Raw genomic sequence first — 21,291 nt, forward strand, 5'->3', positions numbered from 1 at the left:
GAGTGGTTCCAACGTTGAAAAATACAAGTAGTGCCTAAAATTCTATGAATTCCTTATTGTTGGCTCCTATTGTATATGAAAGTGAGTTTTGTTATGTTGATTGGAACGGGAAAATTGCAACACTTTCCTGTTGTGCTTGGGAAATCAGACACTTGCTGTCTGTGATAAGAGCTGACATCGGCGACAAGATAATGACTACAATCATATTGGAAGTTGAACGTGACCATACAATCAGGGATCAGTGTTGCGCGATACCACTGAACTTCGTCAATGTACTGAAGACAAAACGAGAGATTCTCCATTAGCACTACGCTGGAGCATACAGTATGAGAGGGGTGTTGCCTTCTACGTATTCATATGTACGGAACTATTTGTTCCTCGATTACCAAATATCATCAACTAGGGTAAAATATATGCACAACATCAACTGTCAACCAACAGTCACCACCGACTGTCTGTACATTGCTCAGAATTTTAAAAAAAATGATATTTCTGTATTGGTCGTGTCCTATATAACAAGGAAATGCACTTTAAATTATGTATGTATGAACGCGTATTATGAGAAAATGGCTGAAAATAATTTAACGAATATTGGTACGTAAAGTCGGAGAATAAGGCACTTCAATCTAGGCTGTAAACAATTTTATTCACGCTGAGTGATATGGCAGTTTAGGGGAAGGCCTAAAATGTTACTCTCATATATATATATATATATTACTGGTCTTATCAATAAATACTACATAATAAAGTTATATAGAATAACATATCCTATAATTTATGTCTTAATTCCAGAAAGAATATGGTTTTTCTACAAAAATGGGAGGGGGGAGCTGACTGCCCTCCCCACCCCCAACCCTCTTATCGCCGCCACTGGAGATACAGGACTAAACGAGACCACAGAGCTAGTTATAAATAGAGAACTGTGGAATAATTTTGTAAAATCACGGAGGCTTGCAGACTGAACTCTGAAAAGCATACATTTCTTACCGTACCAGCTATAATCTTCTTCTTCCTTTTCTACCGCTTTTCCCATACCTGCGGGTTCGCGGGTGCGAACAGCACTGCACATGTGGATTTGTCTTTGTTTTACGGCCGGATGCCCTTCCTGACGCAACCCTATATGAAGTGGCGTATGGCTTTTAGTGCTGGGAGTGTCCGAGGACAAGTTTGGCTCGCCAAATACAGGTCTTTTAGATTTGACACCCGTGAGCGACCTGAGCGTCGTGATGAGGATGAAATGATGATGAAGACGTCACATGCACCCAGCCCTCGTGCGAGTGGAATTAACCAGTTATGGTTAAAATTCCCGACCCTGCCGGGAATCGAACCCGGGACCCCTGTGACCAAAGGCCAACACGCTAACCATTTAGCCACGGAGCCAGACGCCAACTCTATATGAAAGGATGTGTTTCTGTGGTGGTTGGTAATGTAGAGTGATGTCTGAATATGAAGAGGAGAGTATCGGGACGTACACAAACATCCAGTCCTCGAGCCAGAAAAATTAACCAATAGCGATTACAATCCCCGACCTGGCCTGGAATCGAACCCGGGACCCTCTGAACCGAAGGGCAGTTCATTGACCATTCAGCCAACGCGTCGGGCCGTACCAGCTATGATAACAGAGATGTTCAAGTTTCATTTCTTTTTTCTTTTTTTTTTTTTTGCTATGTCCATATCAACGCCGAGCTACGAGAAAAATGGGAGAATAGAAATGAATGAAAATCGGTATGTAAAGTCGGGAAATAAGGCACTACAGTCTACGCTATAGATGCTTTTATTCACATCGGATAAAATGGTAGTTTAGGGGAAGATGCCTAAAATTTAATTTTTATGTTGCCTACCTATGTTATTGGCCCCATCGAAAAGTAGGCTACTACGCAACAAATGTTACAGACAATACAATACAGGACCATTTATATCTTGTACAGTTTTACCATATCGACTGCGATGATAGAATTCATTAATTTAGACTTTTGCTGCTTAGCGCATATCAGCGCCATGCTAACATGGACATTTTGTTCAATCGTATTAAATGGCGATGGATTTTGCCATGATTGTCCGAAGGTGTAAAATCGCACGGTCATTAGCCCATATTGACAAAGAAAATTGTGGAGATGATTACAAAAATGAGAAGAAACTTCGTAAAGGAGGGATCGCTTGAAGAATAAGAGGTGTCATGAAAGGACTGCCTTTAATGTAGATGTCCTAATATCATAGAGTCGGAAGAAAAATTAAATGTGAATGCATTTAATGTCGAACCCTCATTAAACTGATCAAGAATAACATTGCATTAACCATTGTTTGTTGTGATGATATTTCTCTTTCCTGCTGCCACTCATCTCCGATAGATAGGACTACTGCTGCGTCACGAGTAAATATTGGTGGGATGTAGCTGGGGAGTTAGATAACTATATTTTGACATGAATATGTCTTATGGCTGGGAGTCTTCCGAAAATTTTTGTAACGTAACGCGGCAAAATGTGTGACGTCAGTTCCGTCATACACTTTGTCGCGTTACACAAATTTTCGGAGGACTCCCAGCCATGAGACATATTCGTGACGAAAGAAAATCACAATTCACTTCGCGAAAATCAAATGATGGTAAATATGTCTCTCGGTCAATTGCTGCTAATTACAGATGACCACCAGTAATAAGGCACAGTCTGCACGGTTGCTAGGTAACACTGTCTGACCATCCATCCATTCCTCACATAACAGTCTGCACGGTTGCTAGGTAACACTGTCTGACCATCCATCCATACCTTACATCACTGTCTGGACGGTTGCTAGGGAACACTGTCTGACCATCCATCCATACCTTACATCACTGTCTGCACGGTTGCTAGGTAACACTGTCTGACCATCCATCCATACCTTACATCACTGTCTGCACGGTTGCTAGGTAACACTGTCTGACCATCCATCCATACCTTACATCACTGTCTGCACGGTTGCTAGGTAACACTGTCTGACCATCCATCCATACCTTACATCACTGTCTGCACGGTTGCTAGGTAACACTGTCTGACCATCCATCCATACCTTACATCACTGTCTGCACAGTTGCTAGGTAACACTGTCTGACCATCCATCCATACCTTACATCACTGTCTGCACGGTTGCTAGGTAACACTGTCTGACCATCCATTCATTCCTCACATAACAGTCTGCACGGTTGCTAGGAAACGTTGTCTGACCATCCATCCATACATGCACGGTTGTTAGGGTTACACTTCCGTTATACATTTTGTGAGGCCAACTTCCGCAACGCAAATTTTCAGATGAGGCCCCAACCATAAATCATATATATGTCAACAAGCTTACTTCTTAGTGGTACTTTTAGATTCCCGTTTTGTACATCGTTGGAGTTCGTAGATGATGCTTCAAAAAACAGCAGGTTTTTAAGATTCTGATAACTTGAATATTGATCACTATTTACTTTCAACGATGCTCATTACAAGACATTTCCTTCACATGTTTTGTACGTCGACCCCAACCTACAGCAATATTGCAGGACTATGCCTGACCTTAGGACAGCGTGTTCTGCTACGAGCGAAGAAAGCAGGTCAGATCATCCCCATAAAGTAAAAGGTAGATTGCAGAAAACTAACTGCGGTAAATGTTCGTTTGTAAATCGGTGAATTGATTATTGGTGTGCATTACCTGCAGCTCTCTTAGAGCATTTCCGCAAAAAGTGTAAGATGCTTTAAGAATAGACTCCAGCATTCTGTAAATTGTGTGTAAAGTCTGTGATGGTGTCATACTTTAATGCAAAGCTCATCCACTGTAAATTGTATTATTTGAATTATTTAACGTACGTGTGAATTTGTATATGATGATGCTGGATTTAGAATGTTTATATAGTAGTATTTCTTGTAATTTTTCTTTTTTTGCTAGTTGCTTTACATCGCACCGACACATATAGGTCTTATGGCAACGATGGGACAGGAAAGGGCTAGGAGTGGGAAGGAAGCGGCCGTGGCCTTAATTAAGGTACAGCCACAGCATTTGCCTGGTGTGAAAATGGGAAACCACAGAAAACCGTTTTCAGGACTGCCGACAGTGGGGTTCGAACCTACTATCTCCCGAATACTGGATACTGGCCGAACTTAAGCGACTGCAGCTATCGAGCTCGGTGTAATATTTTCTTTCCATGGAATTGCTTGTTGCACTCTTGCTGTATTTATTGTTCTTGTTGTTGTTGAATAATTATGTTTTAACTTTATTATCACACTACTGAAACTTGTCATTGTCACCGGGATCCCAATTGTGATCAATCAATCAATCAATCAATCAATCAATCAATCAATCAATCAATCAATCAATCAATCAATCAATCAATCAATCAATCAATCAATCAATCAATCAATCAATCAATCAATCAATCAATCACTACTGATCTGCATTTAGGGTGGTCGCCCAGGTGGCAGATTCCCTATCTGTTGTTTTCCTAGCATTTTCTTAAATGATTGCAAAGAAATTGGAAATTTATTGAACATCTCCCTTCGTAAGTTATTCCAATCCCTAACTCCCCTTCCTATAAATGAATATTTGCCCCAATTTGTCCTCTTGGATTCCAACTTTATCTTCATATTGTGATCTTTCCTACTTTTAAAAACACCACTCAAACTTATTCGTCTACTGATGTGATTCCATGCCATCTCTCCACTGACAGCTTGGAACATACCACTTAGTCGAACAGCTCGTCTTCTTTCTCCCAATTCTTCCCAGCCCAAACTTTGTAACATTTTGTAATGCTACTCTTTTGTCGGAAATCGTCCAGAACAAATCGAGCTGCTTTTCTTTGGATTTTTTTTCCAGTTCATGAATCAAGTAATTCTGGCGAGGGTCCCATACCGTACACTGAAACCATACTCTAGTTGGGGTCTTACCAGGGACTTATATGCCCTCTCCTTTACATCCTTACTACAACCCCTAAATACCCTCATAACCATGTGGAGAGATCTGTACCTTGTATTTACAATCATATTTATGTGATTACCCCAATGAAGATCTTTCCTTATAGACTTAGGTATTTACAATGATCCCCAAAGGGAACATTTAACCCATCAACGCAGTAATTAAAACTGAAAGGACTTTTCCTATTTGTGAAACTCACAACCTGACTTTATACCCCGTTTGTCATCATACCATTGCCTGCTGTACATCTCACAACATTATCGAGGTCATTTTGTAGTTGCTCACAATCTTATAACGTATTTATTACTCTGTACAAAATGACATTATCTACAAAAAGCCTTATTTCTGATTCTACTTCTTTACACATAATGTATTTGTATGTATTTGATGTATTTGTTAAGCATAATAATAATAATAATAATAATAATAATAATAATAATAATAATAATAATAGTAATAGTAATAATAATAATAATAATAATAATAAAACGATAATAGTGACGGTACATACGAAACAGAAGTAAGTACAGTAGGGTTTTGAAATATACCTAAAACCTTATGTGTGTTATTACAGTAGAACCCCAGCAATGCGAACCTCATGAACATAATCCACAACTGATGTAAGAACATTAAAATCCCACTTCCAACGTAAAGAAATTATTTAATCATAGTACTCTACTCTCAAATTATTATTTAAACTAACATTTAGCGGATAAAAATCTAAATACATTGCAGCAGATAGTTAATTAAATATTCTAGTAATAACGTAGGTTTTCATAGCTCATTATAATTTATTGAGTACCTATTATTCTTAGATTAAATCCACGAAGGTCTTGCGTATATGAGTATTTAACAAATCTTTAACATGAGAGGTCGCCTTTGAAGGCTTGACCTTTTCTGTTAAAGATTTGTTATATATGTGTGTGGATTTAATCCAGAAAGAATGCTTATTTAATAAATATTCTAGTATACTGCAGCTCTAGTAGAAGTGTAACCATAAAACGGAAATGACAAGTAGCCTACTGAAGTCAGTCTTGTCTTGAGTGTATTTACCAAACACGTTTGTTGAATAAAAACAACATTACTTTATTTTCTATACTGTATACCTATACAATTTCCGGCTTGATGAGGAAAGCAGCGGGAACTACGTCACTATCCTAGAGGTCGTATTCAAGAACAAGACTTTGAGGTAAAGTCAACTTTTTACCCACCAAAGTCACCATTTTCCCATTCATAATCGAAACTTTGCGGAAAGTAGACTTTGGCCGAGAGTTTGCTTCGAAGCTGTCAATGGCCCGTACTTCGGCTTCACAAAGTCGACTGTAGAGGATAATACAATAAGTACAGTAGGGTTTTGAAATATACCATAAAAGTGATTTGTGTCAGTACAATACTACCCCAGTAGTGCGAACCTCATGAACATAATGTAAAGAAAGGATTTAATCATAGTACTGTACTCTCAAATGACCAGTTTGTGGAAGATTTTGATATTTCCAGGAGATTATCCAAGCCACACATATTCCTCGTCGAGTTATTCGAGATGCGCAAAATTTGATTGAGTTCTAGAAGGATAGCGGAATTCAACGAACTGTAATAGATATCTTCGCGATGTTCGAATATGTACGAATGACAGAAAAACCTATACCTGTTCCTCCAATGATACAACTGCAAATTGCTTTATGATGTTATGTCACGGGTAAGTATCAATTATTAGAATTACTAGAGTTGAACAAAAACAGCTTTGACAAATCCGTCCATCCGTTCTACTGGACCGAACTGCTTCATTTTTGTTTGATTCTCTCCGGAATTACCTCCCGGCGAATCATGAGACGTTGATAGGTCTCTAAGTTCAGGCAACTTCGAGTATTAATAAAATCACTAAACGATCACTCCAATAATTGCAGGCGAAGGCTTACTCTAACCCGCAATACATTCTATACTTAGCAGGTTGCTAAGCGACTAACACTTTCACTAATATTCTGATAGATGATTTGCATTCTTTGTAATGTCACTGCATGCAGCCATGTTTGATTACTACCTGTCAAGCCAGAGAGTATACACTTCCTCAGATCACGGAAGAATACTATTCCCTGCTAGATACTCTTTGATTCCCTAACCATTCCCACCTTCCAGATATATTCAACAGATGGCAGAGCGTTCCTAATAACTTTCATGCTGGTAAGAAAAAAATGTCTACGTACAAACAGATCCCCACATGACATTTGCATTAGACATTCACTGGGAACACCTAGCGAAGGATAACCCAGCTACACAAGAAACAGTGAAGGCCATGTATCTTTAAAAAAAAGTAATTTGCCTGGAAAAAAGCGTTCCTTCGAGACCAGCCTATGTGCTCACAAGAAAACTGTTCATTATACAAGAACTGCGATAAAAATACCATTGCCTTCTACGACACAATACCAAGCTGTACATCAAGAACTGCAGGATAGAAAAGCGAACATACGGTTAGGTGTTTACCAAATAGACGGCATGGTGACGTCAGAATGGATGAATTCTGACTACAAACTGCCGCATACCATAACGCGCTTCTTATTAAATGTCCATAAAGCCATTGATAAGTGCAGGTCATACAATATGACTACGATAGGAATATGAAGACGAGTTATCTGACCTATTTATAAGGAATACTGCAGAGCAGTACGGGTCCTCTAGTTAATTTATTATTTAGGCTTTTACACGTTACTGACCGATATTATGTTAAATGAATAAGTGTCAAGTTATAGACTATTTTAATAGGAAATTTTGAACTAGTTTTTGCTTTCTTACGAAATGAAAGTCAGACGACAGTTAGCAGAATAATTAGAAGGGCATCAGTACTGCCTGTCAAGAAAAGATCCCATTTGTCAAGTTTTCACAAGTTGAATTTTTTCTTCCAAGGTTGAGCAAAAATAGGCGAACAATTATGATACATTAGACCTAATCAGAAATAACTGAAAAAGCAAAATGCTTGACGGAAGGCGCTCTTCTCTTGTTTACAGATATTATCATAGACTTAAAATCGTACAGCGCCTTATAAACTGTAGCTGATAAATACGTGTGTTATAGTGTTTCATAAACTGCAACTTCATATTTATCTGTGCATCTTTGAACGCACATTACTCCCTAAAGATTTTAGTGCTTCACTATCAGCAACCTACAGAATTCTTTATACTTCGCAGTTTATTTATCTGTGCATTGTTTTACGCCTATTTGTGATAGGCTGATGATGACCAAAAATACTGGTCGAAACCGGTACCAATTTAAAAAAAGTAAGAATGTAAACTTACATTTCTTATTTTAATAGTATTGCAAGGTTGAACCATTTTATATTTCTTTTAACTTATTAGTAACCTCAAATACAGTTCATAAAATCTCGACTTTGCAAAGTCTACTTCAGCCGAAATCGTCTTTGGAGCAAAGATAGATTTTGTAAGGTATCCGCTCAAAGTCTTGTTCTTGTACACGACCCTAGAACGAGGCCTAGGTCGTCTATGACAGCTGATGGCGGAGCTGTTGAGGATCAAACCAACCTTCGGGTTGAATACTTAATAACAGGCATAAACAGTACTAAATAGTTTGTTTCCGGGTAATCCGAGCATTTCACGGCCACAGTTATTTCTGACTACCGGGATTCGAGCGTGCCACACCTGCCAGACAAGTAATGTGTGAAGCAAGCCACTCGGCTATGGAGAAAGCTGTACTGACCTGTCGCAGGAGGGCGGGAGGCTGTGAACAAGTGTCCCCGCCACTGCCACCACCAGCAAAGCAACAATCCTCCAGCAATGCGCACTCATGGTGTTGAGTCTAGACTGAAGACCCGCTCACTGGGCCACACTTAATATAGGATGTGTGCAAGAATCGCTATTGGCTGAGCAGCGGACGAGCCTCCAGTGTCTCCCACCACCGGGCCTCAGATAAGGTCCTACTGCGTGGGGACTTACCTCAAAATACAATAATGTTATCTTGAATGATGATGCAACACGCGGCGACCGAACTCTGACGACTCTGTGGAAATAAAAATTCCAGTCGCTGATGTGCAGACGAGAGGTACATAACTGATTACTCGAGAGCTGGTAACCTGCATCCTATATTGGGTCTTTGACAATTCTTTACGAATTTGAGGCAACAATTTTGAAGCATGGGAGTTGCGTCCTGTAAGAAGCCACGTTCAAAAGAACGGAACGCCCTTACCACCAGTCACCCTAACATATTTAACCTGATTCAGATACTATTGTACAAGACACTCAATCATACCGCTTACTGGTAAACATTCTGACCAATGGTCTAAGAGGTTCCGGGTTCTATCCCGGATAGTTCGGAGATTTTAATTTTTACTGGTCATTACTTCTGGTTCGACAGTCTTTGCTAAGCTGAGCTAGTGAACAGACGTATATGTTAACGATCTGGAAGTGTAGGGAAAGCAGTATGGGCGTAAGAGTGCGATAAGGCGATGGCACAGCAATAGGTAAAATGAAAGGTTCTGTGGCTTTTAGTACTGCGATATCCCAGGTCGGGTTCGGCTCGCCAGGTGCAGGTCTTTTTATTTGACGTCCGTAGGCGACCTGCGCGTCGTGATGAGGATGAAATGATGATGAAGACAGCACGTACAGCCAGCCCCCGTGCCAGGGAAATTAACCAATGATGGTTAAAATTCCCGACCCTGCCGGGAATCGAACCTGGGACCTCTGTGACCAAAGGCCAGCACGCTAACCATTTCGCCATGGAGCCGGACTCAGCAATACGTGTGACAAGCTCAAAGTACGGTCGAATCCCGGTAATCAGAAAAAATTGGGGCCGTGATCAAGACGCCGTGAAAAATAGGAAATAATAAAAGAATAGGCCTGTCAGAACTGTTGATAGCGGCAGCTATAGTGGCTACTCTATTAGTCATTGGAGGCGATGAGATGAACCCAGGTCCATTGTCATAGGAGGACATGGAGAAAATCAAGACAGCTGTGCGCGAAGCTTCTCAGGCTAACCAGACCAAAGACATGTTCGAGATGCAGTATCAACAAGTTAACGATATAAAGGACAGCTTAACTAAAGAACTAATAAAAATTAAGGAGAAGTTAAGAGAAGACAAGCAAGGAAGAGCGATACTAAATCAGAGGATAAAGGAGCTAGAAGATTAAGTTCAGGTACTTCTGGCTCTGGGAGTAAGTGTTCGTGAAATTTTCAACATTGAATTTCATCCCGGGTAAGGGTACGTCCAAGATGCACGCTGGTTTTCTGAGTCGGACAGTCGGCGCTGACTGTCTGACTCCGAGCGGCAGGTGGGATGTGGCCATTATGAAAGCTGGTTGTCAGCGCAGACATGGCTGCCACAAGAAAAGGGTATGAGATACAACTAACAAGAACTAACAAGAGAACAGGCTGCAGCTCTATTGCTGCTAAGTGACAATGTTACAACCAAGTTAAAACGAATGAGAAGTGATATACATCCAATTAATGAATTAAGATATATTTACGGGGAGCACAAACACCTTTTTCCACAGTTACTTGCCGACGAAAGCAGATTTTTCGAATATTTCAAAATAAGTTCGGATACGTTTTATTTTATTTTGTTAGAATTTGAACACAGGCTTACGAAGAACTGGGCGAATTACCACACTCAACACGAAAATCAACAGCCTGCGCGGCAGGTTGTCTGAAACCAGAATGAACTAATCAGTCCGGTAAACATCTGAGTCAGACTACCGCAGGTGCATTATGGCCAGTCCCGCTTAGCAACAATGGATATACTTATGCCGACTCGGCGCCGGCTGTCTGACTCAGAAAACCAGCGTGCATATTGGACGTGCCCTAAGGCCCCATCCTGACAGGCGCACGCAGCACGCCCATAGGCATCATCTCGAAGACCTACACCAGGACTCTCTGGTGGCCTTAGATTATTATTATTATTATTATTATTATTATTATTATTATTATTATTATTATTATTATCCAATCAGATACAAGTATACCACCGAGCTCGATAGCTGCAGTCGCTTAAGTGCGGCCAGTATCCAGTATTCTGGAGATAGTAGGTTCGAACCCCACTGTCGGCAGCCCTGAAAATGGTTTTCCGTGGTTTTCCATTTTCACACCAGGCGAATGCTGGGGCTGTATTTTAATTAAGGCCATGGTCACTTCCTTCCCACTCCTAGCCCTTTCCTATCCCATCGTCGCCATAAGATCCATCTGTGTCGGTGCGACGTAAAGCAAATTGCAAGAAAAAACCCCACAAATATACCATTAAGAAATTTGATAAAATGGAGGAGAGCTATCACAAGTAAGATAAGATCCTTTCTGCACAAGCAAATGCTTACCTTTCAACAGTAATAATATAAAGACACAGTTTGCTAAGACTACTGCATGAAAATACCTTTCGGCAAAAGCCAAATTTAGCCATATTATTTGTAAAGACAATATCTGTGGGTTGGTCATTATTTTAATTTTATTTAAAAATTTCCTTCAGTTTATGGTTGCTACAATGGACAAAGCATAACGAGACAAATTAATTTATAATATTGATTTGCAATAATTTTGTTGATTACACTACTTTATAAAGTCTTTTATCTATGAAGAATTATACTACGGAGCAATGATTTCTCAGTAATGACATTGAACCTCGTAAAGCTAACAAAGACATAGTTTGTAGTTCCGGAATGTTTTTTAAACTATATCACTGACAAGGACAGCGGATGTCAGTGTTAATGACACTCCGTACCCTTTGTAATTATGTATGTTATAATGTGTTTCGATAGACTGTAAAGGTTTAAGGGCAATGTCTGTGAAGATCACAGTGAGGAAGTAGTAAATACTTACTCTAGGGGATAAAAATTATCATGTGCAATGAATAAACATTGTAGATTGTTGGTAACTTATTGGTTAGTGGTTTTACTTCATGGTTAAATTTTTATGGCAGTTTACTCCTTGCGATGTTCCTTAAGGCTGCAACATTACTCCAAGCTTTCGGAAGGGTAAACTCGGAAACTAATCATGTGACATTAATGATATTTTTACAGCTACTACCCACAGCATTTAGGTACAAAGTAGACTAAAACCATATTATTTGGTAAAGTAGTTTTAGACAGAAAATTTCAAATATTGATATTCAACTTTTCTCAAATTTTGTTGAATATTTTATGGCCTACTTGTCATAAACCAAGAACTACAGTCACGTTTGTAGTTCACCACTAAGGCAATTGCAGACTACAACCGAGTGTCGAACTGCATTGACCTATCGTTAACAGTTACTGGAGATACTGGAGTCTCACTTTTTACTTTGTATTGCTTTAATGTAAAAGTGTAATTTTTTAGAATGTTAATTTTACTATCTTTGTAACCATTAATCACAGACAAATGAAATTTGGGACACTGTTTTACTGTGCAATTATCTTAAAAATTGACTAAAATTATGAATGTAGCTTTTTATTAATCAAAATAGGGCAATAACATTTTCGACAAAATTTATGAAAATTTGAATTACAATATTTGTACTTTTATTGACAAAATACTACTTCAACAAATGAATCATTTATGTCGTATTAACGGAGTCGACAATGTACAAATATGGATTCGTTCTGTAAAAAATATATATTAAAAAAATAGAATCCTAAATCTGCAAATGGAAGGGAGAATGTTCGATTATAATTCAGTTTGCACGGTACATATTCAAAATTCTTAAAAATACAGCATGTTTTTAAATAATAAATGAAATAGGTAAATAGCATTGAATAATGCAAATGGACACCCCTTAATTTGAGAGAACCGTGGGACGCAACTTACATACCTGAGAAACAAGCATAGAACAAAACTTACGGGATATTTGTACCTGGGAACGCAACTTATGGTCTCTATTTTCATCCTCAAATGTTTTTAAAGGAGAGCCGGAATCCAAATAATAGACAGCTTCATATTTATTGTTAGATTTCCATCCAAAAGAATATTTTCAAACTTAGTGATAAATTTCGTGTATCATTTGTTAAAAAATGTATCTTTAGAATAATTTTATTTACGCAGTTCATACGTAACTCCGCCTCAGCGGTGAAGTGATTAGCTGCCACCCCGAGAGGTCCGGGTTCGATTCCCGGCTCTGCAACGAAATTTGAAAAGTGGTGCGAGATCTGGAATGGGGTCCACTGAACCTCTGAAGGTCAATTGAGTAGAGGAGGGTTCTATTCCCACCTCAGCCATCCTGGAATTTGTGTTCCGTGGTTTCCCACTTCACTTCCAGGCAAATACCGGTACGGTACCTAACTTAAGGCCAAGCCCACTTCCTTTCCTGTTCCTTGCCTATTCGTTCCAATATTCCAATCCCTCCACGAGGCCCCTGTTCAGCATAGCCCACATGGGCGAGGTACTGGTCCTAATCTCCAGTTGTATTCTGACCCAAATTCTGACGATCCAGGACACTTCCCTCGAGGCGGTAGAAAGAAAGGAAGTCGGTCTGCAATAATTTTATTTATGCAACTCGTACCTAAAATGGACCTTCTTTTGTGCAAGAAATGGTTATCATTCTAACGCGAATATTGATTTTACTGATCTTTCGTTGGTTTTTACCTACTAAATAACATCATTGAGAGGTTTTTTTTTTTGCCGGCTCAGCCCCAACTAGGCAGGTTCGATCCTCTCTCAGTCCGGTTTTATTTGAAGGTGCTCAAATATGCCAGCCTTGTGTCGGTAGATTTACTTGAACGTAAAAGAACTGCAGGACTACATTCCGGCACCTCGGCGTGTGCAGAAACCATAAAAGTAGTTAGTACGACGTAAAGCCAATAAATATATTATTATTATTATTATTATTATTATTATTATTATTTATAAGGTGTTTTAACTGTTAGATTCATCTGTGTGACGAAACTAAATTTGAATAATAACTTTATAAACTACCCGTGAAACAAACAAGTTAGAATGCTAATTAAAGTAGAGACAAATTAATTCCAATTAATTAATTTCCGCCTCCGTAGTGTAACGGTTAGAAAAAATAACCTTTTTTCCTTGGGCCTGGGTTCAATTCCTGGTACTACCAAAAATTGAAGAATACAAGAGGGCTGGTGTGAGGTTGAAACGGTACATGCAGCTCACCTCCATTGGAGGTGTGCCTGGAAAGAACTGCACCAGCTCAGAATGAGGACACGGGTTTACTTTAATAATTAATTGTAATTAAAATATATATATATATATTTTAATTAAGTTGTGTCTTTTTCAAGTATAATACTGCTCTTTCTTTCTTTCTTTCTTAATCCGTTTACCATGCAGGATTGTTTTTTTTCTCCCTCGAACTCAGCGAGGGATCCCACCTCTACCACCGCAAGGGCCGTGTCCTGGAGCTTAAGATTATGGGCCGGGGGTCACAAATGGGGGGAGGACCAGTACCTTGCCCAGGCGTCCTCACTTGCTATGCTGAACAGGAGCCTCGTGGGAGGATGGGAAGATTGGAAGGGATAGACAAGGAAGAGGGAAGGAAGTGGCCGTGGCCTTAAGTTAGGTACCATCCCGGAATTTGCCTGGAGGAGAAGTGGGAAACCACGGAAAACTGCTTTGAAGATGGCTGAGGTGGGAATCGAACACCCCTCTATTCAGTTGATCACCCGAGGCTGAGTGGATCCCGTTCCAGTCCTCGTACAATTTTTCAAATTTCGTAGCACAGCCGAAAATTAAACCCGGGCCTGTCGGGGTGACAGTTAATCACACTAACCACTACAGCACAGAGTCGAACATTATTATTATTATTATTATTATTATTATTATTATTATTATTATTTCCTAATCCGTTTATCCTCCAGGGTTGTTTTTCCCTCGGACTCAGCGACGCATGCCACCTCTACCGTCTCAAGGACAGTGTCCTGGTGAGTGAGACTTTGGGTAAAGGATACAACCGGGAAGCAGAACCACTACCTCGCCCAGGCGGCCCCACATGCTATGCTGAACAAGGGCCATGTGGGGGGATAGGAAGATTGGAAGGGATAGACAAGGAAGAGGGAAGGAAGCCGCAGTGGCCGTAAGTTTTGCACCATTCTGGCATATGCTTGTAGGAGAAGTGGGGAAACTACGGAAAACCATTTGGGGGATGGCTGAGGTGGGAATCGACCCCCTCTAGTCAGCTGACCTCGAGAGGCTGAGTGAACCCCTCTCCAGCCCTCGTACCACTTTCCAAATTTCGTTGCAGAGCCTGGAATCGAACCCGGGCCTATGGGAGTGGCAGCCACTACATCTCGGACACGGTTGTATAACACTGTTACCATATGTTTTCTTTTTCAGACGGACTGAAGAACCTAACAGTTATAAATTACCGGGCGAGTTGGCCGTGCAGTTAGGAGCGCGCGGCTGTGAGCTTGCATCCGGGAGATAGTGGGTTCGAATCCACCTGTCAGCAGCCCAGAAGATGTTTTTCCGTGGTTTCCCATTTTCACAAGAGGCTGTACTTTAATTAAGGCCACGGCCTCTTCCTTCCTACTCCTAGGCCTTTCCTATCCTATCGTAGCCATAAGACCTCTCTGTGTCGGTGCGACATAAAGCCAACTGAAAAAAGTTATAAATTACCTGAGTCGAAACTGTACCGAGATTGCTTCAGATGTCACAAATTATTGAGAGTTCTCACGCAGCATATCAAGATATAGATACTCTCCATTGTGCTCTGTTTCCACCCACAAACCATAGATCACCGTGACGAAACACCTGTTTATTATCATGGCCACTAAGGCATCAAGATGAACATGAGTGATAGACCTAATTAAGCCAGGAAGGTACCACAAGTGAGCAAACCCTGAGAGGGGTGAGTGAGGAAAAGGAGAGTTTATTTTACTGCCACAGTAATAAAGAGTGCATGTCCATGGTAAAGGTTAAATAATTACACGACTGGCAAATCTTTCAAGCCGAACAAGCAGCATACATAGCATCGTTTTATCTATTATTGTGTCAAGATATCAGTTAATATAAAGTAGTGGATGGAATGTCCGAATCGTTGGCTGAATCGTCAGCGTACTGGCCTTCGGTTCAGAGGGTCCGGGTTCGATTCCTGGCCGGGTCGGGGGTTTTAACCTTCATTGGTTAATTCTAATGGCCCAGGGGCCGGGTGTTTGTGTTGACCTCAACATCCCTGCAACTCACACACCACACATAACACTATCCTCCACCATAATAACACGCAGTTGCCTACACAAGGCAGATGTCGCCCACCCTCATCGGAGGGTCTGCTTTACACGAGCTGCACTCAGCTAGAAATAGCCACACGAAATTATTATTATTGGATGGAATATTCTTCGGTCCTTAAGGAATATTATCTAAATTTTGGGTGAACTTTTTTCGGAGTTTTGGCGTTAGTGTCTTAAAACCAGAAGAAATTGCTGGTCATATTCTCCGGAATTCTCTCCAAATTGCCAAGTACCATTTTTTTAGGACGACAAATAACATATGCAAAAATGTTTCTATTCGCTTCTTGATCAACAACATATGATAAATGTTTTTCGCCTCTTTATCAATGAATGAATGAGTGAATGAATGAATGAATGAGTGAATGAATAAATGAAAGAATGAATGAATAAATGAATGAATGAATGAATGAATGAATCAATCAATCAATCAATCAATCAATCAATGATCTGCATTTAGTGCCGTCGCCCAGATGGCAGATTTCCTATCAGTTGTTCACCTATCCTGTCCTCAAATGTTTTCAAAGAACTTGGAAATTTATCGAAGCATTCCATCCATAATTTAGCCAGTCCCTTACTCCTCGCCATTAATAATGAATAGTTTCTCCAATTTGTCCTCTTCAATTTCAACTTTTATTTTCATATTATGATCTTCCCTACTTTTAAGAGATCTGCTTAATCTTATTCGTATACTAATGTCATTCCATGTCATCTCTCCACCGACAGCTCGGAACATACCACTTAGTCGAGGATCTCGTCTCCTTTCTCCCAAGTCTTCCCAGCCCAAAATTTGCAGCATTTTAGTAACACTACTCTTTGTCGGAAATCACTCAGAACAAATCGTGCTGCTTTCCTTGGATATTTTCCAGTTTGCATGTCAAATAATCCTGGTGCGTGTCCTATACACTGGAACGATACTCTAGTTGGGGCCTTACCAGAGAATCGCATGCCCTCTCCTTTACATCCTTACTACAACCCCTCTCATAACCATGTGGAGAAATCTGTAACCTTTCGTAACAACCTCGTTAACATGATTACCCCAATGAAGATCATTCTTTATATTAACACCTTGGTACTTACATTGTTCCCCATGAGGTACTACGTTAAAATTAAGATACTTTATGTCAGAATGAAAACTGCTGTTCTTTCAAAACATAATGCAAGTTAACATAATACTAGCCGAAACCCGTCTAAACATGACGGCCAATGGCGTAAATATTTAACAGAGGATTTATATTCACGATTACTTTTTAGCAGTTTTGCAACTTTAAGGACGTCAAAAGTTCGCACTCTTGATATTGTAACATATGCCATGGCAGAAGCCTGCACATTCTACTGTTTCTCCTTGAGCTTTATTAATCGTGATACAAAATGCCAAACGAATTGGAAATTGGTGCCACTTGAAAGAAAATGGAAGCATTTTATCTGAAAGTGTTAAGTCATCTCGAGGGATTATAGATCTCTGCCTATTTTGAATATACAGTGCACTGACGCCCGTTGGGAAGCAAAATGATGGCTATTCCTCTCCACACTACTAATAAAACACGAAGCCCTAAATTGAAGCACTTTTGAATTAAGCATATGCGTTTTCTCAATGCTCACGGGACCAGTGATGAAAGATGCATTCTTGACATTATTGCGTTGTTTTTTAAGGGCATCTCAATGATCTCATTAATGTAATTGAAAGTAGCTCCTGGTTTGCTATGAGCACAATGAGACTTAGAAATTGGCATATTACAGTTTGCTTTTAGTACAAGTACAATCCTTCAGGTTTCCATGGCCGTAAATTATGACGCGGAGGATGAAATTCTAAAACTTCACCATCATTGTGCTCATTCACGCTTGTGAACTGATGTCGTGTGAAAAATATACGTACAACCTGTGACAATAAAGCTCAGTGAATAGTCCTGTACTATCAACATAGATGAACAAAGCACGACAGTGACCTTACTGTCCTTCGAAATAGTCCCCTCCTATAACTATGCACTGCTGAGATCGGCGATACATGTCCTGAAAACTTTGCAAGAAGGCTTCCTTTGGGATGGTGTTCAAAAACCTTGTCAAGTTTTGTTCGATGTCAGGAATATCGTCAAATCCCTTTCCTTTCTAAGCCAGTTTGATGCATGAGGCGTGACGATTCGGCGAGGGGATCCCAGAGAACGCCATTCCATGCTTTGCCGTTTCGTTTCAGGGTCGTACCTGAGACACCAGGTTTCATCCTCACTGACAATACAATTCAAGGAATTTGGTGTCGCATTCCCCTTTTCGACAATATCCTGTGAAGCCTCTAAACGTGCCTGCTTCTGATCGTCAGTCAAGTGATGCAGCACAAGACGAGAACACGTTTTCCTCTTCCCTAACGTCTGGGTAACGATTTGTCACACGGATTCACAGTTAATCTGTAGTTCATCCGCTATCGTGCGCACAGTAAATCGCCGATCGTTCGTGATTAATGTCCTCATCTTCTCAATGTTTTCGTCACTGACGGCGGTCGCCGGTCTTCCGCTACGGGGGTAGTCAGAAACACTTTCCCCAGCCTCCTCGAAAACGGGCAAACCACTCGTACACACACTTCAAGGACATTGCTTGATATTTATAAACACGTACCAGCATCGCATGCGTTTCTTTCGGTGTCTTGCCAAGCTTAAAACAAACTGTGCATTGATGTTTTGGTCGTTCATGATCCTGTTCGAATTTCAGAACCAACGCACTAAACACGCACTGTGTCAAACAGGTCTTACACGGCACACACACGATGCTCAACTGAACAATGTTGGGAGCAGGTGGTCAAAACCTGCTGCTACGCAGGTTTCAGCGTTGTGTGTCATCAGTGTTGCCTGATCGACCGTTCTGACTTCATTCACCAAACTTTATTGTCACAGGTTGTATGTACAGTCTGTGCAGTTAGAAATATTCTCTCGAATGTAAGTAAAACTGTGAGAGAAAAACAGAATCTAGGTTTTGTTAGCATAGACGTAAATACCTTGTCAGCAGATTTACCTGAAACTAAATTTTCAAGATGACTGTATGCCTTTTCATGAAGATACTCTGAGTTATTTAGCAAAATGGAGCTAGTCTCTCTCTGAGCTCGAATATTTTGATAAGCTCCTTCGAAAGTGATCAATATATTGGGATGAGGTAGAATGCGCTGGCTCCACTGAAATTGCAATTGAAGTCTTTCTGGCAAAAACAATCAATTATAAACTCTAAATGTGATTCGGTGTGACAATAGAATCAGACAAAATGTTCGTAAATTTTTCATATAAAAGTAACAGTTTGTTGAAGATTTTGATGTTGAAAGTTTAAAATTTTCATCTTAAAAATGAATAATATTCTGAAATTGGTTGCTTTGCCTGAAATTGTCATGAAAAATCATAATATTCCTTACGTTCAACTTTTAATGAAGCTGGATTTGTCTTTACATGTGTTTATTTACCTCAATATAAATATTGTCACAGTTGATTAAAAAACAGGATGTTATTCTACGTTTTTACAGATTTTTATAATTTTTCTTACTTATTTCCTTTATATTACGTTGCATTGAAGATGGATATGAAAATAATACAGTGTGGTTCACTAGAACGTTTCACTCGGTACATCCATCACTGTTGTCATCTCCATCTATATCAATATCACCATCGGCAATGCGTTCCGGACTCTCTTCCACCTGTGTGTAGAACAGCCTACTTTCTGGCTTCTGAAGGAATGCACGCAGTCGTTTTAAGTCCTGCAACTTTGATGGTGGAAGGGGAATGGGACCTCCATACAATGGGGTTAGTCCTATACTTTGAGGACTTTGCTGCGAACGTTACACTTGTCCCAGTAGCCGCAATACGTTTGTCGTTTCAGAACATAGGGGCAGTCATCTGAGATTTCTATTAGGCGAGGATTTCTGAGAGTCAGGGATGGTCTTGCAGTTTTAAAGAAGTAAGGAGCTACTGCAAGTTTTAAATCGTAAAGGGTCACAACAACGACATCAAATGGAGCTGGTTTGTTGCGGCAACTGTTCATTATTTCATTCCAGTCATTTGGTACTTCTGGTGAAGTAGTTCTCTTTTTCTTCTCAATGGGTGCAAAGTCTTGGTCAGTGGGAAGGAAGGAATGGTCCCTCATCGGTAAAACATGAGTTATTTTCTTGAAGAGATGGAGGTAGTGAACCAGTGGGTATTGGAAATAAGCCATTGTGTGATTTTTATTCTGTCCAGAGCATCCAACACAGATCGGTAGTGATGGCTTTGCTATTAAAATAATGCAACAACATAGATGTGACTTCATTTGCTCCCTTCCTTCCTACTGTTTCTGCGTAAACATACTTGGTAGCACTGTCATCTGCCAAATCGTGTACACCAAACACATAATACCAGAGTTGCCTGCAGAAGGAAACATCACTGGTACGTGGCAGGTTCTGCATGAAATCGAGGGAAATTACCATGCAAGTCCCTTCTCTGGCAGCTTCTTTGCATGCTCTCTCCATTTCAAAAAATGTTTCAGCCCTCCTCTGATTCAATTCCTCCTTCTGCATTAGTATGTTTTCCCCCCGTGGTCTAAAGCACTCTGTATATGTAACTGTAATGCATCACACGTGCAACAAGTATGTGTTCTGGGAATAACGAATTTAATGTTAAATTCTTTGAAAACACAATAATAAAGCTTGTATGGCACGTTAAGTCCTAGTTCATCAAGGAACAGTTTGTGCATAAGGCTCACGTTCAAACATTCCGGTAAATATACTCTGTTTGTGTTATCACGTCGGGAATAGTGGGACTGTCTGGCCCTGATGACTTTATGTGCCCGATAATAAGTGTAAGAACTGCATCATGAGCTTTGTTTGATCTTGAATGGTGCTTAACTCTCATATCTTTGGCTGAATGCTGGATTCTTTTTATTCTAACTCTACTTATTCCATGTAGAACAATCATTGCATTGTGACACACTTCTTCAACAACATTTACTCTTACATTTTAGAAGAATTAGCGCCATGATGGTTATATGCCAGTTCAGTCTTTCCCTTAAACCAAGGCCTTTTCTGTTTTATGTAGGAAAATTATATGAGAATGACAGGTAAGAATCCTGTTCGTTCTTAGATGACATACCATTCAGTCGTGCGAGAATTTCTTCTCAGTCCTTAAGTCCTATCCTGGAACAGTATTTCAACCTCTTGCACCTGAAAATACTGTATATCAGAACAGTTCCTAATAATCACTAGCACATTGCCTTACCGTATGTGAGACGCAAT

General features: G+C 40.1%; 1 protein-coding gene across 1 annotated transcript in view; it reads right to left on the reverse strand.

The window, feature by feature from the left end:
* The window catches only part of LOC136872807 (trehalase), a 63,342-nt gene extending 54,625 nt beyond the window's left edge, over positions 1–8,717 (reverse strand). Inside the window, exon 1 of the mRNA XM_067146646.2 lies at positions 8,626–8,717. Coding sequence (XP_067002747.2) covers positions 8,626–8,714 — 89 coding nt within the window. The 5' untranslated portion in view covers positions 8,715–8,717. The remainder of the gene's footprint in view (positions 1–8,625) is intronic.
* Between the last annotated feature and the right edge of the window lie 12,574 nt (positions 8,718–21,291).

This window comes from Anabrus simplex, chromosome 4 (genome assembly GCF_040414725.1).
Source record: "Anabrus simplex isolate iqAnaSimp1 chromosome 4, ASM4041472v1, whole genome shotgun sequence".
Lineage (NCBI taxonomy): Eukaryota > Metazoa > Arthropoda > Insecta > Orthoptera > Tettigoniidae > Anabrus > Anabrus simplex.